General features: G+C 32.6%; 3 protein-coding genes across 9 annotated transcripts; 2 read left to right on the forward strand and 1 right to left on the reverse strand.

The window, feature by feature from the left end:
* Positions 1-2684: 2684 nt before the first annotated feature.
* On the forward strand, positions 2685-7129 carry LOC11434151 (pentatricopeptide repeat-containing protein At4g02820, mitochondrial). 7 transcript variants are annotated; one of them, XR_003010667.2, is made up of 4 exons: positions 2685-3003; positions 3606-6059; positions 6238-6308; positions 6396-7129. XR_003010667.2 is itself a non-coding variant. In XM_003590606.4 (2 exons), the coding sequence occupies exons 1-2, from the start codon at positions 2734-2736 to the stop codon at positions 4872-4874; spliced, it is 1539 nt and encodes a 512-aa protein (XP_003590654.2). In that variant the 5' UTR covers positions 2685-2733; the 3' UTR covers positions 4875-7129. The 7 variants fall into 7 exon arrangements, 1 of the variants encoding a protein (XP_003590654.2); XR_003010665.2 differs by having other exon boundaries at positions 3606-6308; XR_003010666.2 differs by having other exon boundaries at positions 6238-7129.
* Positions 7130-8531: 1402 nt separating this feature from the next.
* On the forward strand, positions 8532-9974 carry LOC11429565 (uncharacterized). The gene is made up of 5 exons (XM_003590607.4): positions 8532-8939; positions 9036-9116; positions 9218-9386; positions 9538-9627; positions 9753-9974. The coding sequence occupies exons 1-5, from the start codon at positions 8853-8855 to the stop codon at positions 9902-9904; spliced, it is 579 nt and encodes a 192-aa protein (XP_003590655.1). The 5' UTR covers positions 8532-8852; the 3' UTR covers positions 9905-9974.
* Positions 9975-10376: 402 nt separating this feature from the next.
* LOC11429566 (basic helix-loop-helix protein A) lies at positions 10377-18708 on the reverse strand. Its single transcript, XM_024786476.2, has 7 exons — positions 18146-18708; positions 17175-17429; positions 14531-14627; positions 14340-14354; positions 14146-14202; positions 13280-13805; positions 10377-11745 (listed from the first exon to the last, which is right to left on the reverse strand). Exons 1-7 carry the CDS (start codon positions 18253-18255, stop codon positions 10820-10822), a joined length of 1986 nt encoding a protein of 661 aa, XP_024642244.1. The 5' UTR covers positions 18256-18708; the 3' UTR covers positions 10377-10819.

Consider the following 18708-nt stretch of genomic DNA (forward strand, 5'->3'; position numbering starts at 1 on the left):
TCCCTTTTACCCTTGTCATTTTCTCATTTCATTCAACCTCTATGAATCCTAAATCTTCTCAAAATCTTGTCTTCATCGACCAAAACCCTCTTAACACCACCAAATGAATCTTGATAAACAGTAAATATAGAAACATACCCAATACCTCAAAAATCAATATATTTCTTAGCAACAATATTTCGGCTAATAAGACGCGTGCAACGCACGGGTCACCAATCTAATTCATAAATAATCTTATCACTCTTCACTTTTAATTAAATGATAGGGTCATTTTCAAAGATAAATTGTGATGATAAATGTTATTTGAAAAATCAACTAGAGATTGCAATAATATATGTAGTTATATACATGGAGATAACAAACCATGAAGTTAGTGAATTTTAACAACTTATTTTATGATTCTAGACATATATACACAAAGGATCAAATTGATAGCTAAATATATTATTCAAGGGATTTCTTTGATAGTTTTGCACATAATACATGAATAGATTTGATGTTTTTCACAATAATTATGGGATAGATTTGATATTTCAATAATATCACAATCGGAACACATTCATCTTCACCCTCTACACATGCCTAATATAATATGTTAAAAAATTCAAACAACCATATTATTCATATCAAATACTTGATCAATCTAAACTCACTTACTAAACAATCAACTTTGTCCATCAACATTTCCTTCCAAAACTCTTCATTGCCACTTTCCTTAACCTTATCCATCAATCTTGCCTTTCTTCTCCATTGATTTTGTTCATACCACCGCCGCCCATCATTTCAGATTCAATTTTAACAAGTTTTATGGAATAAATTTTGGGGAATTCTGATCGTGAATGGGAGATTGAAAAATTAGGGTTTGAAGTTTATAGAATTGGGGAAGAAAGAGCCGTTATACAATGGTCTTGAAGAAGACAATGTTTATTTCAATTCCAATCAAAATCGTCCTTGGTGAGAAAAAAACTGTTCAAAAGTTGTCACGTGTACAGATATCATTTCTCTGTATAATAGTTCTTCAATAGAAATTCATTTTTTTCAAGGTGAATAAATGATACATTGTCCATTTGTCCTCACCAATTGAGCTAAGTTGACGGAGACAAATATCAAGAGTTTTTCTAATTACACCCTGTTTAATCCTGATTGCACCCCAAAATGACAGAATTATCCTTCCATAAAATTTAATTTTCAAAAGGCATCTTCCTTTTTTCTTGGTTACACCCTAAAATTCCTCTTCAGTTTAAGTAGGTCATGTAAACTTAGTTTCAGTAGGTCATGTAAACTAAGTTTAAGTGTACGTACTTAAAACTCAGTTTAAGTAGTTAATGTAACCGAGTTTAAGTGTACATTTAAAAGTTCAACATTGTTCCATGATTCTACGTAATCTCAGTTTAAGTATGTACATGTAAACTTATTTTAAGTAGGTCATGTAAACTGAGTTTAAGTGTACATACTTAAACTCAGTAGATCATGTAAACTTAATTTAAGTAGCTCATGTAAACTTAGTTTAAGTATACATACTTAAACTCAGTTTAAGTAGGTCATGTAAACTGAGTTTAAGTGTACATCTAAAAGTTCAACCTTGTTTAATGATTATACGTTATATCAGTTTAAGTATGTGCATGTAAACTTAGTTTAAGTAGGTTATGTAAACTAAGTTTACATGAACCTACTTAAACTAAATTTAAGTTAACCTCAACAATGTAAAACTGAAACTGTCGTACAGTACAGTTGAACAAGAAGAACAAAATTGAAACCAGCGTTATTGAAAAAGAAGAAAAAATTCACTTATTTATATGCAATCGAGTATGAATGAAAGATGTTTTGATTCACTCTTTAATCTTCCATAGAGATTAATTGAACATCAGGATTGTTTGATCGTTGGTGGATGAAAGAGAGTGAAATTTTAGTGTGACAATGAATGAAATCAATATTTTAATTTTTTTTTTATATAAAAGGACAATTTTGGTATTATCAAATTTTTTTTAAAAAAAACTGGATGTAACCAGAAATATATAGGGTGTGAATAGAAAAACTCAAATATCAATTATATTTCTAATCAAATAAGTGTTACTACATTTTGCAAGAGTATTAATATTTGTACAACATTTGAGACAACTTTATTTTCTTTTGTTCTTATTAGTCAAAAATAATAGAGAGAAAAAGGAATAGAGAGTAACTGAGTAAGAACCCAAGAAATATGAGAAAAAATTGTTCAAAAATTGTCACGTGTACAAATATAATTTCTCTGTATAATAATCATTTTAATCTCTGAATGTTTTACGACTTCGCACAATAGTTCATTAATGTATAAAAATTTCAAAGTAGTCATTGATTGTGCACTTCATTAGTCAAAATAATTTTTGACGTTAAAACAATTATTTAATCTTAAAGGTGAATACTTGAGATGTCCGAAGTTCGAACCCAACCCCTACCAATTGAAGTTGAACTATGTTCACACGGACAACTCTTTTACTAATATGATGATAAGTATTTGTAAAAATTGATATAATAATAAGTAAGTATATTAAATGATTATTGTTAAAAAACGTATTAAGAAATATTTTAATATAAAAAAACTATTTATTTTTTATATGAAAATAATGCATAATCAAAAAATGAAAATGAATTCTTAAAAAAAAAAAATGAAAATGAATATAAGACATTTCTCATTTTTTATTTTTGCACGAAACGCTTGTCACGCAGTTCACTTGACACTTCACCAAAACCGAAATGTCGTTGCGTTCCGTCGGAAGCTATCTCGCCACCACCGCTCGCCACCTCTCTACAGAGCCAGCACGAAGAGGCGTCACCGCCGCCAGCTCCAGCAGCGGTGGCGATACACTGGGACGTAGGCTTCTGAGCCTCGTCTATCCAAAACGCAGCGCAGTCATCGCTATCAATAAATGGAAGGAAGAAGGTCACACTCTCCCCCGTAAGTACCAGCTCAATCGCATGATTCGTGAGCTTCGCAAGAATAAGCGCTATAAACACGCGCTCGAGGTTCGTTCTCTCCACGCGCGTTTTCGCATTTTCATCTATGCATTGCATACAACTAATATTTTCTTCATATAGCGAGGTCTTGATTATTAATTCGAATTTGATTCATTATGCTGTGAAAATTGTTTATTAGAATGAAATTGATTCTGTATAATTAAGTTTACTTAAAAATGAATCGTACTATGGTGGTTTATGTTTGAACACGTAGAAGTGAGTTGAACAATAAATTTCAGTGTAAAAATCACTTTTAATCAAAAGCTCGAAATCCTAGCTTCAAGTTAGAATCAATTTTGTAGGAAAATCAATTCTACTTGAGAGCAACCAAACATGTCAAAATCAATTTTACACGTCCAGAATTAACTTTGACTGCTCCAAACGTGGAATCAAACATAGCCTAAGTGCATGTTTTGATTCACTTTTGGAAGAGTCGAGTCAAAAGTGATTCTAAAGACTTAAAATTGATTATGGGAAAATTAGAGCCAAATACACACTAAGAATTGGATCTAATTTTTAAAAATAATGCTTATGGGAAAATTAGAAATTGTCATGTACTTTTGGATGGAGTGATTTGATTGGAGTTTTTAATGTTGTTATTGCAAATGCAGGTGTGTGAATGGATGAAATTACAAAATGATATCAAGCTAGTGGAAGGAGATTATGCTGTTCAATTGGACTTGATAACCAAAGTCCGTGGTTTAAACAGTGCTGAAAAATTCTTTGAGGATCTACCTGATAAAATGAGAGGCCAACCAACTTGCACCGCCCTTCTCCATGCCTACGTCCAAAATAATTTGACCAACAAAGCTGAGGCCCTTATGTCGAAAATGTCAGAATGCGGTTTCTTGCGAAGTCCTGTTCCTTATAATCGCATGATGTCTCTCTACATCTCGAATGGGAAGCTAGAAAAGGTTCCTAAACTTTTTGAGGAACTAAAGGTGAACACTTCTCCGGATGTTGTCACCTTCAATTTATTGTTAACTGCTTGTGCCTCGGAAAATGACGTTGAAACTGCAGAAAGAGTACTGCTTCAGTTAAAGAAGGCAAAAGTGGACCCGGACTGGGTAACATATAGTACACTTACCAATTTGTACATAAGGAATGCTAGTGTGGATGACTGTCTTGAAAAGGCAGCATCTACTTTGAAAGAGATGGAGAAGAGAACCTCACGAGAAACTCGAGTTGCTTATTCCTCTCTCCTGAGTTTGCATGCAAACATGGGGAATGTGGATGAAGTTAATCGGATATGGGGAAAAATGAAGGCTTGCTTTTGCAAAATGAGCGATGATGAGTATGTTTGTATGATATCATCACTTGTGAAGCTTGGCGACTTTGCCGGAGTTGAGAATCTTTATAAAGAGTGGGAATCTGTTTCTGGTACCAATGATGTCAGAGTTTCAAATTTACTTCTTACTTCATATGTTGACCAAGGTCAGATGGAAATGGCTGAAATTTTTTGTAATCAGTTAGTGGAAAAGGGTGTCTGTCTTTCTTACTCTTCATGGGAGCTACTTACTCGGGGGTATTTGAAAAAGAAGGATGTAAAAAAATTTCTGCACTATTTTGGGAAAGCTATTTCTAGTGTGAAACAATGGATTCCTGATCCCAGGTTAGTGCAAGAAGCATTCACAGTCATCCAGGAGCAAGCTCATATTGAAGGAGCAGAACAATTGTTGGTTATCCTTCGGAATGCTGGACATGTGAATACAAATATATATAACCTATTTCTGAAAACTTATGCAGCAGCTGGTAAAATGCCTCTCGTTGTTGCTGAGAGGATGAAAAAGGACAACGTTCAGTTGGATAAAGAGACACACCGGCTTTTGGATCTTACAAGTAAAATGTGTGTGAGCGACGTTTCAGGGATTCTCTCCTAAGCGCACACATTAAAGCAGTCTTGAGATAAAATGGGAGGCTCAAGTGTTTTTTGGCTGCAATCTTTTGTAGAATCCATACCATTTATGAATATAGTAATTGGATTGATAGTGTTTGTGAGTGTAATGCAAACATGCAATGATGCCAGTTTTGAAATCAAGCATCGAACCTTGATTTTAGAGGCAGATCAGTTGAACTCCCAGGTTCTATAGTTCAATCTATTCATGATGACATGCTGCTGGCTTGTTATGATATTTTTTTTTCCTTCCAGAATTGGTACATTGAGGGGCTATAGTCCAACTTGTCACAAATACACACTTTCATTGCTCGGGTTCGATTGACTTGTAGACAAGCCACTGCTGACCTTGGTACTTATCAAGAAGCTTCAGAAATTTATGTGAACTGCTTCAGTTTCTAGTTTATGTTGATTCTCAAACACCCAAAAGAGGAAATGCATTTCCCAATCCATTTTCAACATATGATTTTCCACTTTCCAGTTCATTTTCTTTTGTAACTACATTTTTTTAAGAGAACCAGCATTGCTGTAATTACTTGCATGACCACCCAATCCGTTTATGGCAGGATTTTGTTGACTTAAATCTCGAGCTTAGATGTGCGGTGCTATTAAGAGTGAGGGAGGATAAAAGTCTTACATCTTTGAGACTTTCAAGTCTTTTAAATCCATTTGATAAGGATAATAAATTAGACATTTCAAGTCTTTTACCTAATACTTATGATGAGAGATTTGCAAAGTTCATTTCACTCAGACGTCATAGTCACAGTGTGAATGGTATTCACTCAGAAAGAAGAACCTGTCCATCACGAGGTGCATGGAACAATGATAGATCCGATGCACATTGGTTTGCCTAGCTGTGTGGTAAGCCGTTCTACCAAAACCATACAATTCATCAGTTAATGTTGAAGAATCATTATAGTTATTTCAGCAGTTAGGCTGGATTCAACTGTTGAGGAACCTTTGCCAAGAAGAATTGACAAATTCAAATTTGCAGTGCTGTCTACTTTAATCACAATAATTCCCTCATCTGTTCTGGTAGCCATGATGGCGACTCTTGTAAGATTTGGGATAGGATTGTTGGTACTCTTTTGAAGACCCTTATATTGTACTCCTTCGCCAAGTTCTCCCCCAACGTACAACAAGTTCATAGTCGTTGCCATCATTAACCCTTGTGAGTTTCTTTTTATTTATTTTCCTTTTGTTCTTGACATTGTATTTTTGTGTCAAGGAGTTGACTGTAAGTCAATTCTGCTCAACATAACTAGACGATCTATCTAAGTTTTAGTGTTTTACCTTCAATTAATCGTTTTAAAACACCGTGTGACCCACTTGTTTTTGTGAATGAATAGACAAATTTCCATTGGTAAAATTGATAATGCTCACCTTTTCCGAGTCTTATTTGATAGCTCGAGATCTGAAGGTACTTGGTTGTTTGTTTGGTTGTGTTATCATGTTTGTTTTTTCTTATTAGTCAAATATTCGATACTCTAATTTTTTATGTTCGTAGTTTGTGAGGCTTTTCAAGTTTATCAACTTTTGATGGATTGCAATGTGAAAAGTGAAGTGTTGTCGAACAAAGGTTATTTACTTACTTGACACATGTCTCCGTCCGTTTCCATTTAGATTTCTTACATTTACTCAACAAATAAAATGCATGAAATGGAGCATAAAGGGTACTCCAGATGAAGTATTCCAAGCTTTGCAAGATTGCCGCAATGAAAGAAATAATATCCACCAAAGCCAATTACATTTAGAGAATTGACCTTTGTAGAGAGTCAGAACAGCAAACTTGATCTATGTTCTGCAACTAAAGGAGATTGAAGTAAACCAAATTTGGCCTTCCTCATTGAAAATATAGGTTCAAATGACATATTGAATCACCTATATCTTATCCATGTGATGGTTGAGGACCTGAGGTTTACTTTGTTGGCCATGATATTTAATTCGGTGTCAACATGAAGATGATGCAGCCTAAGATTTCAGTTCCTCCTGTGAAATAATTAAGCAACCTCTTTATAATTGAAGACTTATGCTACAAATAGTTTTTTATTGGTTATAATCTACTTATTTGTTTGGATGTTTTTGGAATTTAATCTCATCATAGGGTTTTTTATTTGGGAAATGTTAACCAATGCCCCCGGGGCACTGGTTAAGGAATCAAATGTAGAAACATAATAGGTCTAGAACAACCAACTTTTAATTTCTTCTTGAGCATCATCCAGGTGACACCATCATATGATAGGATCCTTGTGCCATCTAGTTGATAACTAGATAGTAGATAGAAGTAGGTCTATTTGATCAACTGAGAAACTTCTTTTACAAAATTCTAAAATTCATTGCAGTGGCTGTGGTGGATTTGATTCATAATGTTAATGTTTTTTATGACAAGCAGCTTGGCAAAACGAGAACTCGAGCACTGCCAGAAAAGGAGTAGTGAACTTGTAGTTCTCCCAGACACTTATTTCCAGTTCTTAACATAACGCTTTATAAATCTTTTCAGTGCAAAAACAAGACATGATTCTTTACATGTCTTGTGAATAATTTGTCTGAAGGATTTCGTACCCCTTCTCTTGGCGACCACGATTAGCGGTATTCCCTACTTAATTTATTTGATCCATCTAATCAAAATATTATACACTAATGTGTATATTCCATGACATGTAGATAACCAGTTGATTGAAGAAATCAAGAAAAGAAATATTTTCTATGTTTGAATAAATAATTAAGAATAAATTAATATTTATTTGATTTGATTTGATATGAAACTCTAAATATGTGTAACTAGTACTAGTATAATAAAATGTATTCTTTTTTACGGCTAATATAGTCTAACGATGACAACATGACAAGTGATTTCTTGAAAATAAGAATATGACGTTTCATAGAATTTAAGAATGAGAGCTTGTGTTTGATATATAATGGTATTTTATATTTCTACCAAATGAGACGTGTGTATGAAGCATATAAAAATCAAAAGTTTTTTTTGTTATAATTAAAAAGAATTTATTATTATTTTTTAATGAACAGAATTTTAATCATTTTTTTATAAGAATAAAATTTAGGTGAGTTGGGCTAATTAAAGTCATGATAGATCTCAAGGTTCAAAGAACGTTTAAAGAGGTATTTACATATCATCTAATGAACAAGTTCTCACATCAATAACGTAAGTTGAATCTACGATCTTGCGGATGAATCAACTCTTTTACCAAATCAACCAATGTTCATTGGTTAGAAAATTTAATCCTTAAACAAAAGGAAAGAAGGAAACATAAATATATAAAATTAAAAAGAAAAAAGAAAGCAAGGAAGAAGCTCAGCCATGTTAGTTATTATTATTAATGAAGCTTAGACAGCAATCGTTTCATGCAATTATTTCAAAGATGATGAGAGGATTTGGTGTGGTGGGTTAGAAAATATTACTTGTAACGAGCTTCCACTTATTGGTACACAATATAAGACCTAGATAACAATCATACACATCTTTTATATTTTACCCCTTAGATTATTGCATCCTTTTCTGCACTTTTCTCCTTTTGACAAGTTGGGATGATAAGCTACATATTTTAAAACCGATCACCTAAATAACAAGCTGTTGACTTTCCAAAAATATATATTAAAGAAAGTCAGAGGAAATAGTGTGACCAAAAGACACATAACAAGGTTAGGAACAAATCAACAATACAAACATTTTCTTAATAAATAATTGCAAGACAATCCAAGAAGTAGAGAAATAGGGGTTTACCCAACCCACATACTCCTTCATATCCTTCAACCATACCCACCAAAGTTAATTTCTTCTATTTTATTTTATATTGTATACAACTACAACACTAGTAGAGTACCAAATATTACACTTTATTGGAGCTTTAAAAGCTTGTCTCTACCGTTACAGAATAAGATACCAACTGTTTTCAACACTTGAAAGAACAACAAAGTACAAAACAACAATCAACAACTATCAACCATGGCCACTGCTACCATTGTTCATGATGATTGTGAAGTTGGTTTTGAAGAAGGAATGCTTTGGTTACCCTCTTATGTTCTGGACGAGGTAAGCATTAATTTCTAGATTAATTCATCAAATGTATTAGCCATTAGGCTTTTATTTTATCTTATACTTTCTATATATATAATTTCCTTTCTTTAGGTATGTATGAAAAACCAACACCAAAAGGTTCTAACCCAACAAAAATTGCATCACAAATCATTTGGAGAATCACAATCACAGGTACTGTTTTATCGGATGAATGTATTTCAATACCTCCTATTTACAATTTTATTTTCATACACTTTTTCTTAATATTAATTTTATCAAAATGTCTTGTGCAGTACTCAAAATCCATGTCAGGATCTTTGTACCAAAAGCCAAAACTTACGAACCGTGGCATTGGAAACGGAATGCGAGCAATATTTTTAGAATCAAGTCATGGATCATGCGGTACAGGCGTATTTTTACCTCAAAGAGCAGACACGAAGTTCCAACCACGAAAAAAGCCAGGTTGATATATGTTGCTTGATCACTTTGAAATGGAAGTTAATTCTTGCATGGAAAAAGCCAATTTTTTCACATTCCAATGCAATATTTTCGCGATTTTAAGAAGTTATATAATGAAATCTTTGTTTAATAAAGAGTTATATTTGTTTTGCAGCTTGTGCACCTGTCCTCCTTCCCGCCCGAGTTGTTCAAGCTCTAAATATTAATGTGCATGCATTGGGTGTGCAGATATCACCCCAGCAAGGTCTCGATCATGTTTTAATTCTTATTTAATTTACATTGATTTCACATATTCATTTAGTTAGAATTTCAAAAAATGGATCATTGTGTCTATAAAGGTAATTGACATGTCCTTTCATTTGGTTGCAGTTCAAAAATACAAACCAAGACGTGGTGAAGGGCACACTAGTAAGTCAACAGAAAAGAAAAATGATCAGAAAGATGGTTCTAAGCAATGTAGTTTTATATCTCAGAAGCAATGTTCTCAAAGGATATTTCTTCCAAAGGAATGGACTTACTAGCTATCTCTTCATTTGGGAATAAGAGAACAATTATATTTGAGAGGGACATAAATAAAACAACTATTTCTGATGCCTATGTAGTATGCATAAAAGCTAGGATAGTTTGATATGTTGTGTTATAATAGTCTTTGATAATGTAAAGGGGTTAATTAATTTTATAATAATAATAGCCGTTGATCTCCCATAAAGAGTTCTCTTTGTAATTTTATGCTTTGTAAGAATAAAAAAGATCATATATTGTAATGATATGCATAAATTTATCAAATGACCAGACATGCACTGAATAATAACTAATTTCATAACTAAATTTCATATATGCTACACAGAAAGTAGCTATAGATACATGTTCTAAATCACACCTCAAAATAAAAATAAAAATTCATGTTCTAAATCGATTTCAATTTTTTTTTTTTCTTTTTTTGTTGAGAGAAATCGATTTCAGTTTATTCTTCTACATTTATGTAGTAAGCACTAAATAGAATTTCTCCTAGATTTATTCATCAAGATTCTAAAGACAATACGTATTCCTAATTTCTTTTAATCATCATCAATTATAATCAGTGCAGCAACCTAGATGATATAGAATCCATATCTTCCAAATGTTGTTTATTAATTACTACTAGACTTCACTTCCTAGGGTCATGGCTTGAGATGATATATATGTACATATTAAGCCAATGTATACGAGATGCCAAAATCATAATCATTACCTGTTTAGATTCACAGTGAGATTGACATAATCATTCTGATTTTGGCAAATTCACCGTTGATTCAAACATATATTTGGATTAACAATAAGTTTGACAGAATCACACTGTACCACTATTGTTTTGCCAAAAATTACTCTTTAAAACTTTAAAAAAATTACGATATCACTGTGATTTTATCAAACTCATCGTCAATTTCAATCATGCACTAAATGTTGTGAGGTATAATTTGGTTAAGTGCTCTCTTAACTTCCACAATACTAACTTTCTTCCCATTTCCACCATTTTCCTTCACCTTAGCCCTCAACTCCGCAACAAAAACACCATTATTAAGCGAAGATTGAACTCCAATAACCTCAATCCTCAACTCCCTCAACATTACCATAACGTCAAGCAACAATCCTTCTCTATGCAAACACTCAATCTCCAACAAAGCATCACTCTCAATAATCGAAACCTGAACCGACGAAACAACCTCCGTCTCAACTGCTTTCGCTCTCGTGGCTCCACACTCTTCCACAATCCTCACCTTTTTCTTATCTGTTGGACCCACCAAAACCGTTACACCACTCCTACTTTGTTGTTCAGTCTCTATCTGACGGTTACGTGTTTCAAGATCTTGTATCTTTCTTCTTAGCTGTTTCAAGTACTCAATAGTGTCACCTAATATAGAAGCCTTGTCCATTTTTGTCACGAATGGAACCAATGATCTTAAAATAATGAACCTTTCATTGAGTTTCTCTCTTCTTCGTCGCTCCGCGAGGACATGGTTGGCGCTCAGCTCGTCTTGCGGTGTTCCCTTGCCACGTAACTTGGAGGAGGGGTCAACGCCTGCATCATGAGTTTGAGGGGAGGTTTCGTCATGGTTTTTGGTGTGGAGGTATGGGACTGTGAAGAGGATGTATTTGAGGAGGCATTGGGAGGTGGTGGTGGTGGTTTCCGGTGGTGGTAGAGGGTGGAAGTTATGGTGGTTGGTCCAGTTGGTGAAAGAGGATTGGTTAGAGGAAGTGATGTAGTTGATGGAAGGTGAAGAATCGATAGTCCATTGTGTTGATTGGTTTTGAAGAATGGTTGAAACAGTTTGAGAGTAGTGTGTGTCTTCTTGTGTTAAGTCTTCTAGTTGATGATGAAGTACTGCAAAAAAATGCACAAGTACAAGCACATGTCAATGTTTTTGTTATTAAAAATCTTTTGAAACATTTTTCATGTCTATTTCTCTTTAAATTAAATTGAATTATATAGTATATCTTTTGAAAATTAAGATCATCGCAGTCCAATGAATTGATGTGAACATAATTTTGTGAAACTAAAGAGTGTAGTTTTTTTTGCTAAAATTACAATATCTCACTAAGTTCTAATAGTTTTGTCGCCAATGCAGACATGCATGTCACTTTTTTAGGAATTAGGTTTCCCTAGATCTCACTCATTCAACATTTATATGTTGGTTTTCTACAAAGAAATAAAAAGACATGCTCCAAATTGTTGCTTGTTAGAAGTGAAGTTGGATGAAATTAACATAAGAGTCATGCTAACTTCAGTATGTCTAAAATTTATTTTAACATTAGCAAATGGTTTGAGTTTTGTTGTTTTTTTTTTAATGTGTGTGGAAGGTTTCCGTATGCAATTAATGTTTTTCTTGTTTTCCTCTTTGATGCCAAACATAAAAAGTGAGTCATAGCTTTTAAAGTTCATGGATCAATTATCTTTTCACGCTTTGGATAAGAAGATTGATTGAAATGATACGATGGACTAAGAGTGAATTTATTTGTCACGCCATCAAATTGGATTGATAATTTCTTTTGTAATATTTTAAAATTTTGAGTTAAGACATGTGTTTAATTTTATTTATGTGATAACCCCTGAACTTCTCATGACCCAACACATATTAGATCTTGACGTTATATAAACGTTTTCCTAAATTTTAATGCAATTTTTTTAATTTATAATCAACATACATAGTTGGTTTTATTTTTTTTACTTAGTCCACCTTAATTCTTTAACTTATCAACTTCTTTAACCATTAGCTCAAACAAACAAAGTTGAGCTACCGACCCCCCTTATATAGAGTTAGTCAAAAGTTTGTATTTTCTCTCTTAATTAAAGCAAATGAGTTTTATTACATGGTTTGTAAATAAATGATTTTATATTTTTTCTTTATTAAACGAATAGAAACCTTTTTACATACATATTGATAATATATTTTGTCAAAAAATATGTTGATAATATATTGCATGGGGGAGCATGGTCACGTCTATAATTTACCGTGTGGGGTGTGAATATTTTTGGACTTTGGTGGCTGAGCATTAAATTGAGTCCGATTTTGCATAGAAGTGGATCCCGCAAAAATGGGGTAGACAATGGAATTAATTAGGATGGACCACATGTATATATATGGATCTATAGAGAAAACAGAATAGTGTTTGAATCTAATGACCAGCCAGCCCCCCAAACTGTGCCTAACCTTATTATATGTGGTCCAATTCTCCTCCATCAATATGTGCTTAATTAATTTCTAGATTTTGGGTTCGAAATTTCAACAAGTCATTTCGCTATCAATTATTTTAAAGATTAACGTTGTATGCTTGGTGAGTAGATTCAAATGCAAGTTGTTATATAATGCAGTGTCATGTGTGTTTGTTCTAACAATTACTAATGACTATTAATTTACCTGAGGATGGTAGTTGAACTTGTAGCAAATTACCCACCGGTTCTTCAATTGGGCCCCACCTTTGTGTTAAATCGGTTTTGTACGAGTCCACGTGTCCTAACGGGTTTCCTTGATTACTCACAACTAATAAATGAAAATCTGAATCTAAATGATTTGACCCGTCGTTTGGCGACCCGATCCGAATATCATCGGGCATTTCAATTTGCATCAACTCACTTGGCTCTACAATAGCCGTCATTGAGGTTGCACGTCGGATACGACCTCCTGTTTCGTCTTCAGACTCGGATTCAACTTCGTCGTCTTCTTCATCTTCTTCTTCTTCTTCTTCCTCGTCTTCATCCATGTCGTCTTGATTGGGATTTGTAGAGGGTGGGTCTGCCATGGTGTACATGATGGTAGGAATGTGATCGGTTGAGGAAGTTGGGTTAGAGGTTGAGTGTTCTGAGAGTGCTGGCTTTGGCGGCAAAGAGTGACCATCTAAGAAGAAGCTCTTCACATGTTTGATGAAATTAAGGTCTTCTTGAACCTAAGAAATTAACAAACATAAGTATAAGGTAAATGAGATGAGATGCTACACTATATTCAAGTTCAACTCTCTATTCATCCTAGTGTCATTTTCAAGATATTTATTTGTCTTATATTATTTATCATTTTTAGAATATTAGTAAAACATTAATTGTATTTTTTAAAACTAATATAGTCTTATTTATTGTATTCCAACCCACCAAATTATTACACGAACATTATTTTCATTGCGGTAATGCACATCATTTTACATAAGAAATGGTATAATACTCAATAAATTTCTTGAATATGCATACCATTAGACAATCTAAACCTAATATGAGACAAATGAAATATGTTACCTTATCCGTTGTGCCAAACTCAACGACGCCATCCAATACAGGAATACATACCACAGTCTGTAGATTATACATTACACAAATTAACCATTAGATAAAACAAAGTATTACTTTGGTTTTTTTTTTACTTCCTCCTATTATATATAATTAAATGGAGTACAAAATTACAAATTAAAGTTGGATGGAGGAGTTGTTACCTGTATATTAGCACTCTAGCCAGTGGAAATTTTGCCAATGATTGAGAAACAAGAGGAAAGAAAAGCTAGTTAGTAAATTATAAGCTTCATGATGTTCAATAAATTTATAATATGAAAGCAACTTTTAAAAAATTTCTTTATAAATGAAAAATTGTCAAAATCAATAATCTAATGTACTAATTGGTGATCACCTTAGCTAGAATAGCTCTTGAAAATATTTTGCTATCCACTTCATTTGCACCCGTGAGCCATATATGCTGTCTCTTTGTGTATGCCCTTCCAGGCAACCTTATATATGGTGCAATATAATGTGTGTCAAAACACAGAAAAAAAAAATCATAATCAACACACTTGTATTAATAATATCTTCATAGTATTTCATCAACAAAAAAAATAGTATGTCTTAAATATTGTATCACCTATCACACAATTAATGACACAACAGTTTGAAAAATGACTCATCAAAAGATTAAAGTGTACTTGAATCCATGGATGTTAGTATTTTGCCGGTGGTACATCAATAATAATAATATAGTACCTAAATTTGTTTAGGTTGTCATATAGTATAAGGCCCTGTATTTAATACTACCAACTTATTTTATCCTACTTGAGAGAATAATGAATCCTATTAGAGTAGAATATAAAACAAAAAATACCCACTCCGTACCATAAATAACTAAATACTATGTAGGTATAATTAATTATTCTATTATTCTACCTTATAACTAAGCACCACTCTTAAACAAAAAAAGATTCAAATCAATGAATTAGAATAGAACAACATTTAAAATCATTTTCCTTAAAAACAATTTTTTTTTTAAACCATTCATTAAGAGTGAATTGAACTTTAAAAACGATAAATCATATAAACAAATTTTCCTACAAAAACGAAAGTTAAAATGGCCCAAAGTAGTAATAACTTCATAGCCCCTAAAATGAACCAACAATTAATTGGCTGTTTCCTATAGATTACAATGACATCAAATTATTAGTGCATTATTGTTAGTCCATTCTAATCGAATCCTACTTCTCTCAACTCTATTATGCTTTTTCTTTGTCATCAAATCTAACGTAGTATATGTAAGTACCTATATTACATAACAAATAGAAGGATTCTTATATACTTATAGCCAGCTTTGTGTATGTATATATTATTTTTATAGATATAGACTAATCTACATTATTTATGGCCTATCTAAAGCTACCTCTTATTCCATAATCGAGAACTAATCAGACTCATTGCAATATTTGGTAAGAATACACACACATCTTCATATACCGTGACCAATTGATGTTATGTTCCTATGTGAAGCTAAAAAAAATAAAAATAAAAACACGTACTGTCATCAAAATGCAAATGATATGTGAAAAGTTTGAAATTGGATAAAGACAGAGAGAGTGAAGTGTGATAGTGAAAACTTCCAAAAATAGAATGGTAGTAACTAGTAATTAAGTAGTGTTGAGATTTTTTTGCAGCTAAGTTAATTTGAATTCTGAAAAAGCATTCAAATTTGTCTGATTTTTCGAAATGAGCAACTCCCTCTATAGCAGCCGTCCTCTTCAAGCATATAATGCTCAACTAAGCAAACTCTTATTCGATAGAATCCTCTGAATATCAATCTTGTCATATTCACATATTGCATCCACAAACTAATTGCTAATTTGTAAAAATTAAGAACTAATTTGATCGATAATTTGATGCATAGATTTGACTAATCATAGAAAATTGTTAATTTTTTATATTACCGTCTCCTCAATTTTTCAACACAAAAACAATATGCACATTGTAGGCTATTTTGTCTATGTAAAAATGTATATGATATAATAGATGTTCATATTTGTGGATATATATTCCTAAAATGTTGCTGACGGTTCATAAATTCGTAGGTGATGATCGATATAGCATTTAAGCAACACTCGCGGGGGCCTCTGCAACAGTCTGCATGCCTCACCAAAATGCATATCTAACCGGGGGAAAAACTGCATTGATAATATGTATACTGCTACTTCATATGATAACTTTTAGCAATACCTCTTTTATCACAAAATTTATTTTTTTGTGTTAAAGGAAAGATATTTCAAAACCTAACTTAGCATAATTCGTACTAGCTAGTATATATGTTTATTCAATTTTTGCAGCTTGCATGATTTTTTTTTTTTTTTTTTTGCATTTAACAACAGGCTTTCCTCTCTCATGGAGATAAACCATAATTTCTCTATTCTCCTAACTAGAGTACATATATATATTTAGTGTCTATAAGTATAATAATAGTATAACTAATTAAATGATCAAGATATGCATTAAAGCAAAACTTGATCCTACCAAAGTTATTTCAATATTATTATGCTTCAAGAATTATGCTGGCAAACTTGAGCTATATATATTACTCTACTTTACTCAAAAATTAACTTTACTTATCTCTAGGACATTTGAATTTGTTATTTAAATTATCTAGTTAAAACTCATATATATTATATGACTTTTGATTGGTCGATTGTGCAAACATTTTTTCCACTCAAAATGTAACAAAATTAAACTCATAATATGAGGTTGAATATGAAATTAGTGAGAAAATCAATTAGTATAATAGTTTTTACACACTCAATCACTTATAATGTTAAATCATTAAAAATGTTTGACTTTAATCATAAATAATTTTAAAATCACACAGACAGATGATTGGTTTAAACTCTAAAAAGAATGTGGAAGTACTGATTATTAATTAATGTAAAGAGAAAGCTAGTATAGGTTAGTTTTCTGAATGAAATTGATATATCATAAAAGAGAGCTAGCTAGATAAGAAATAATGGAAGAAGGTGAGTTACTTTACTTACCCTACACCAGGAGGAAAAGAGAAAGAGACACACATCAAATAGAACCATTCAGATTCTGTTAGGTCCTCAGGTGACAAGGAAGCACATGGACGACGAGTTGGTGGATTTGTCTCTCCGGCAGACAATGATTCATAGAGTTCTCTTAGTTGCTGGCTTCTTTGTAGAGATGCTTCCTCAGCACTAACCTCCATTGGTTGCACTGTCTTTCGAGTCTTAATTGATCCATTGTAATATCCATCACCCCATACTAGAATCCTGTATATCAAATCATTGTGTTAGAGAAAATTATAAAATTCTTTATCACATAAGCTATTACTAGTCAAAGTGAATATGTTCGAGAAGTGTGAGTTCAGTAAGAGTTTCACCTTGTAACTTTAATAGAAGGAGGTCTAATGTCTTTAAGAATGACTGTAAAATGATTAATAATAAAATTTTACTTTTTTTTCGATTAATAAAATATACATAAACCCAGAGAAGTTGAATCGAACTGTTTTTATTTTTTTGGAGAATACAACTAATATACTAGAAAAATAACCAGCGGCGATATACATGATCGATGATTTTAAATTGCAGTCACAATACAAGTCACCTCAACGGCATCAAAGTTGCAATTTCAACCGCATCAGCTGCATTTTTATGTTTTTTTTGCAATATAAAAGTTTGCAGCGTAACTAAAAATTGAAATTAAAACGATGACATACATAATTTTTTTTTTTTTATATATACACACTCTTAATTATTGGGTTTGTGCCAAAAATTGAAACATCAAAAATTGCAAAAGGCATATAAAGGTTTAACATGTCTATGCAACATCACGACCTCAATAATTACCTAAATTTTGACATAATATTATCAAAGGTTAGAAGAAGACAAAGTATGTGTGTATTTTTATAAGACAAAGTAAAAAGTTGGAAGCATTAGAAGAAGAATATATAGTGAGTGAGGAAGAGGAAAAGAAAATGATGACGTACAGTTGTTGTGGGCAAAGTTGCCAGAAGAGGCTATAAGTCCACTGAACAGATTGCACCGCAGCCTGCAACATGTTTTGAAGCTTACTGCCTAATGGAGATGGAGCAGCCATTCTTTATTCATTCAGTCATTACCAAACAGTTTTTTCTTTCATTTCTCTGCAATATTTAATCATATCTAAAACACCTTTCCAAAAGTAGGAAAAAAGTCTGAAACAGGTAAAATTGGTTTCTGTTGTTTCATGACAAGTAAATAGACAACGAAAAATCAAGAGAGAAAAGATGGTAAGCTGAACTTTCAATGAAGAAAGTATATAGAATAGAAGACTTGCAGGTATGTGTGTATGGCTTGTAGGTGAGACTAAGAAAGAGGTTTAACTTTAAAAGGGTTATGACTTTGAGGTGGATACGGGAGAGATTCAATAAATACTACTATATGTGTTTGTATAAGATCATATATAGAAGAAGGTTTATTGGTTAAGAAAAGAGAAATGGTTTAATTTGAAGGATGAAGTGAAGAGTGATGTAGCAAAGGAGGGAGTATTTTTTGACTGGTTGGTCTACCA

Source organism: Medicago truncatula, chromosome 1 (assembly GCF_003473485.1).
Source record: "Medicago truncatula cultivar Jemalong A17 chromosome 1, MtrunA17r5.0-ANR, whole genome shotgun sequence".
NCBI classification, from domain to species: domain Eukaryota; kingdom Viridiplantae; phylum Streptophyta; class Magnoliopsida; order Fabales; family Fabaceae; genus Medicago; species Medicago truncatula.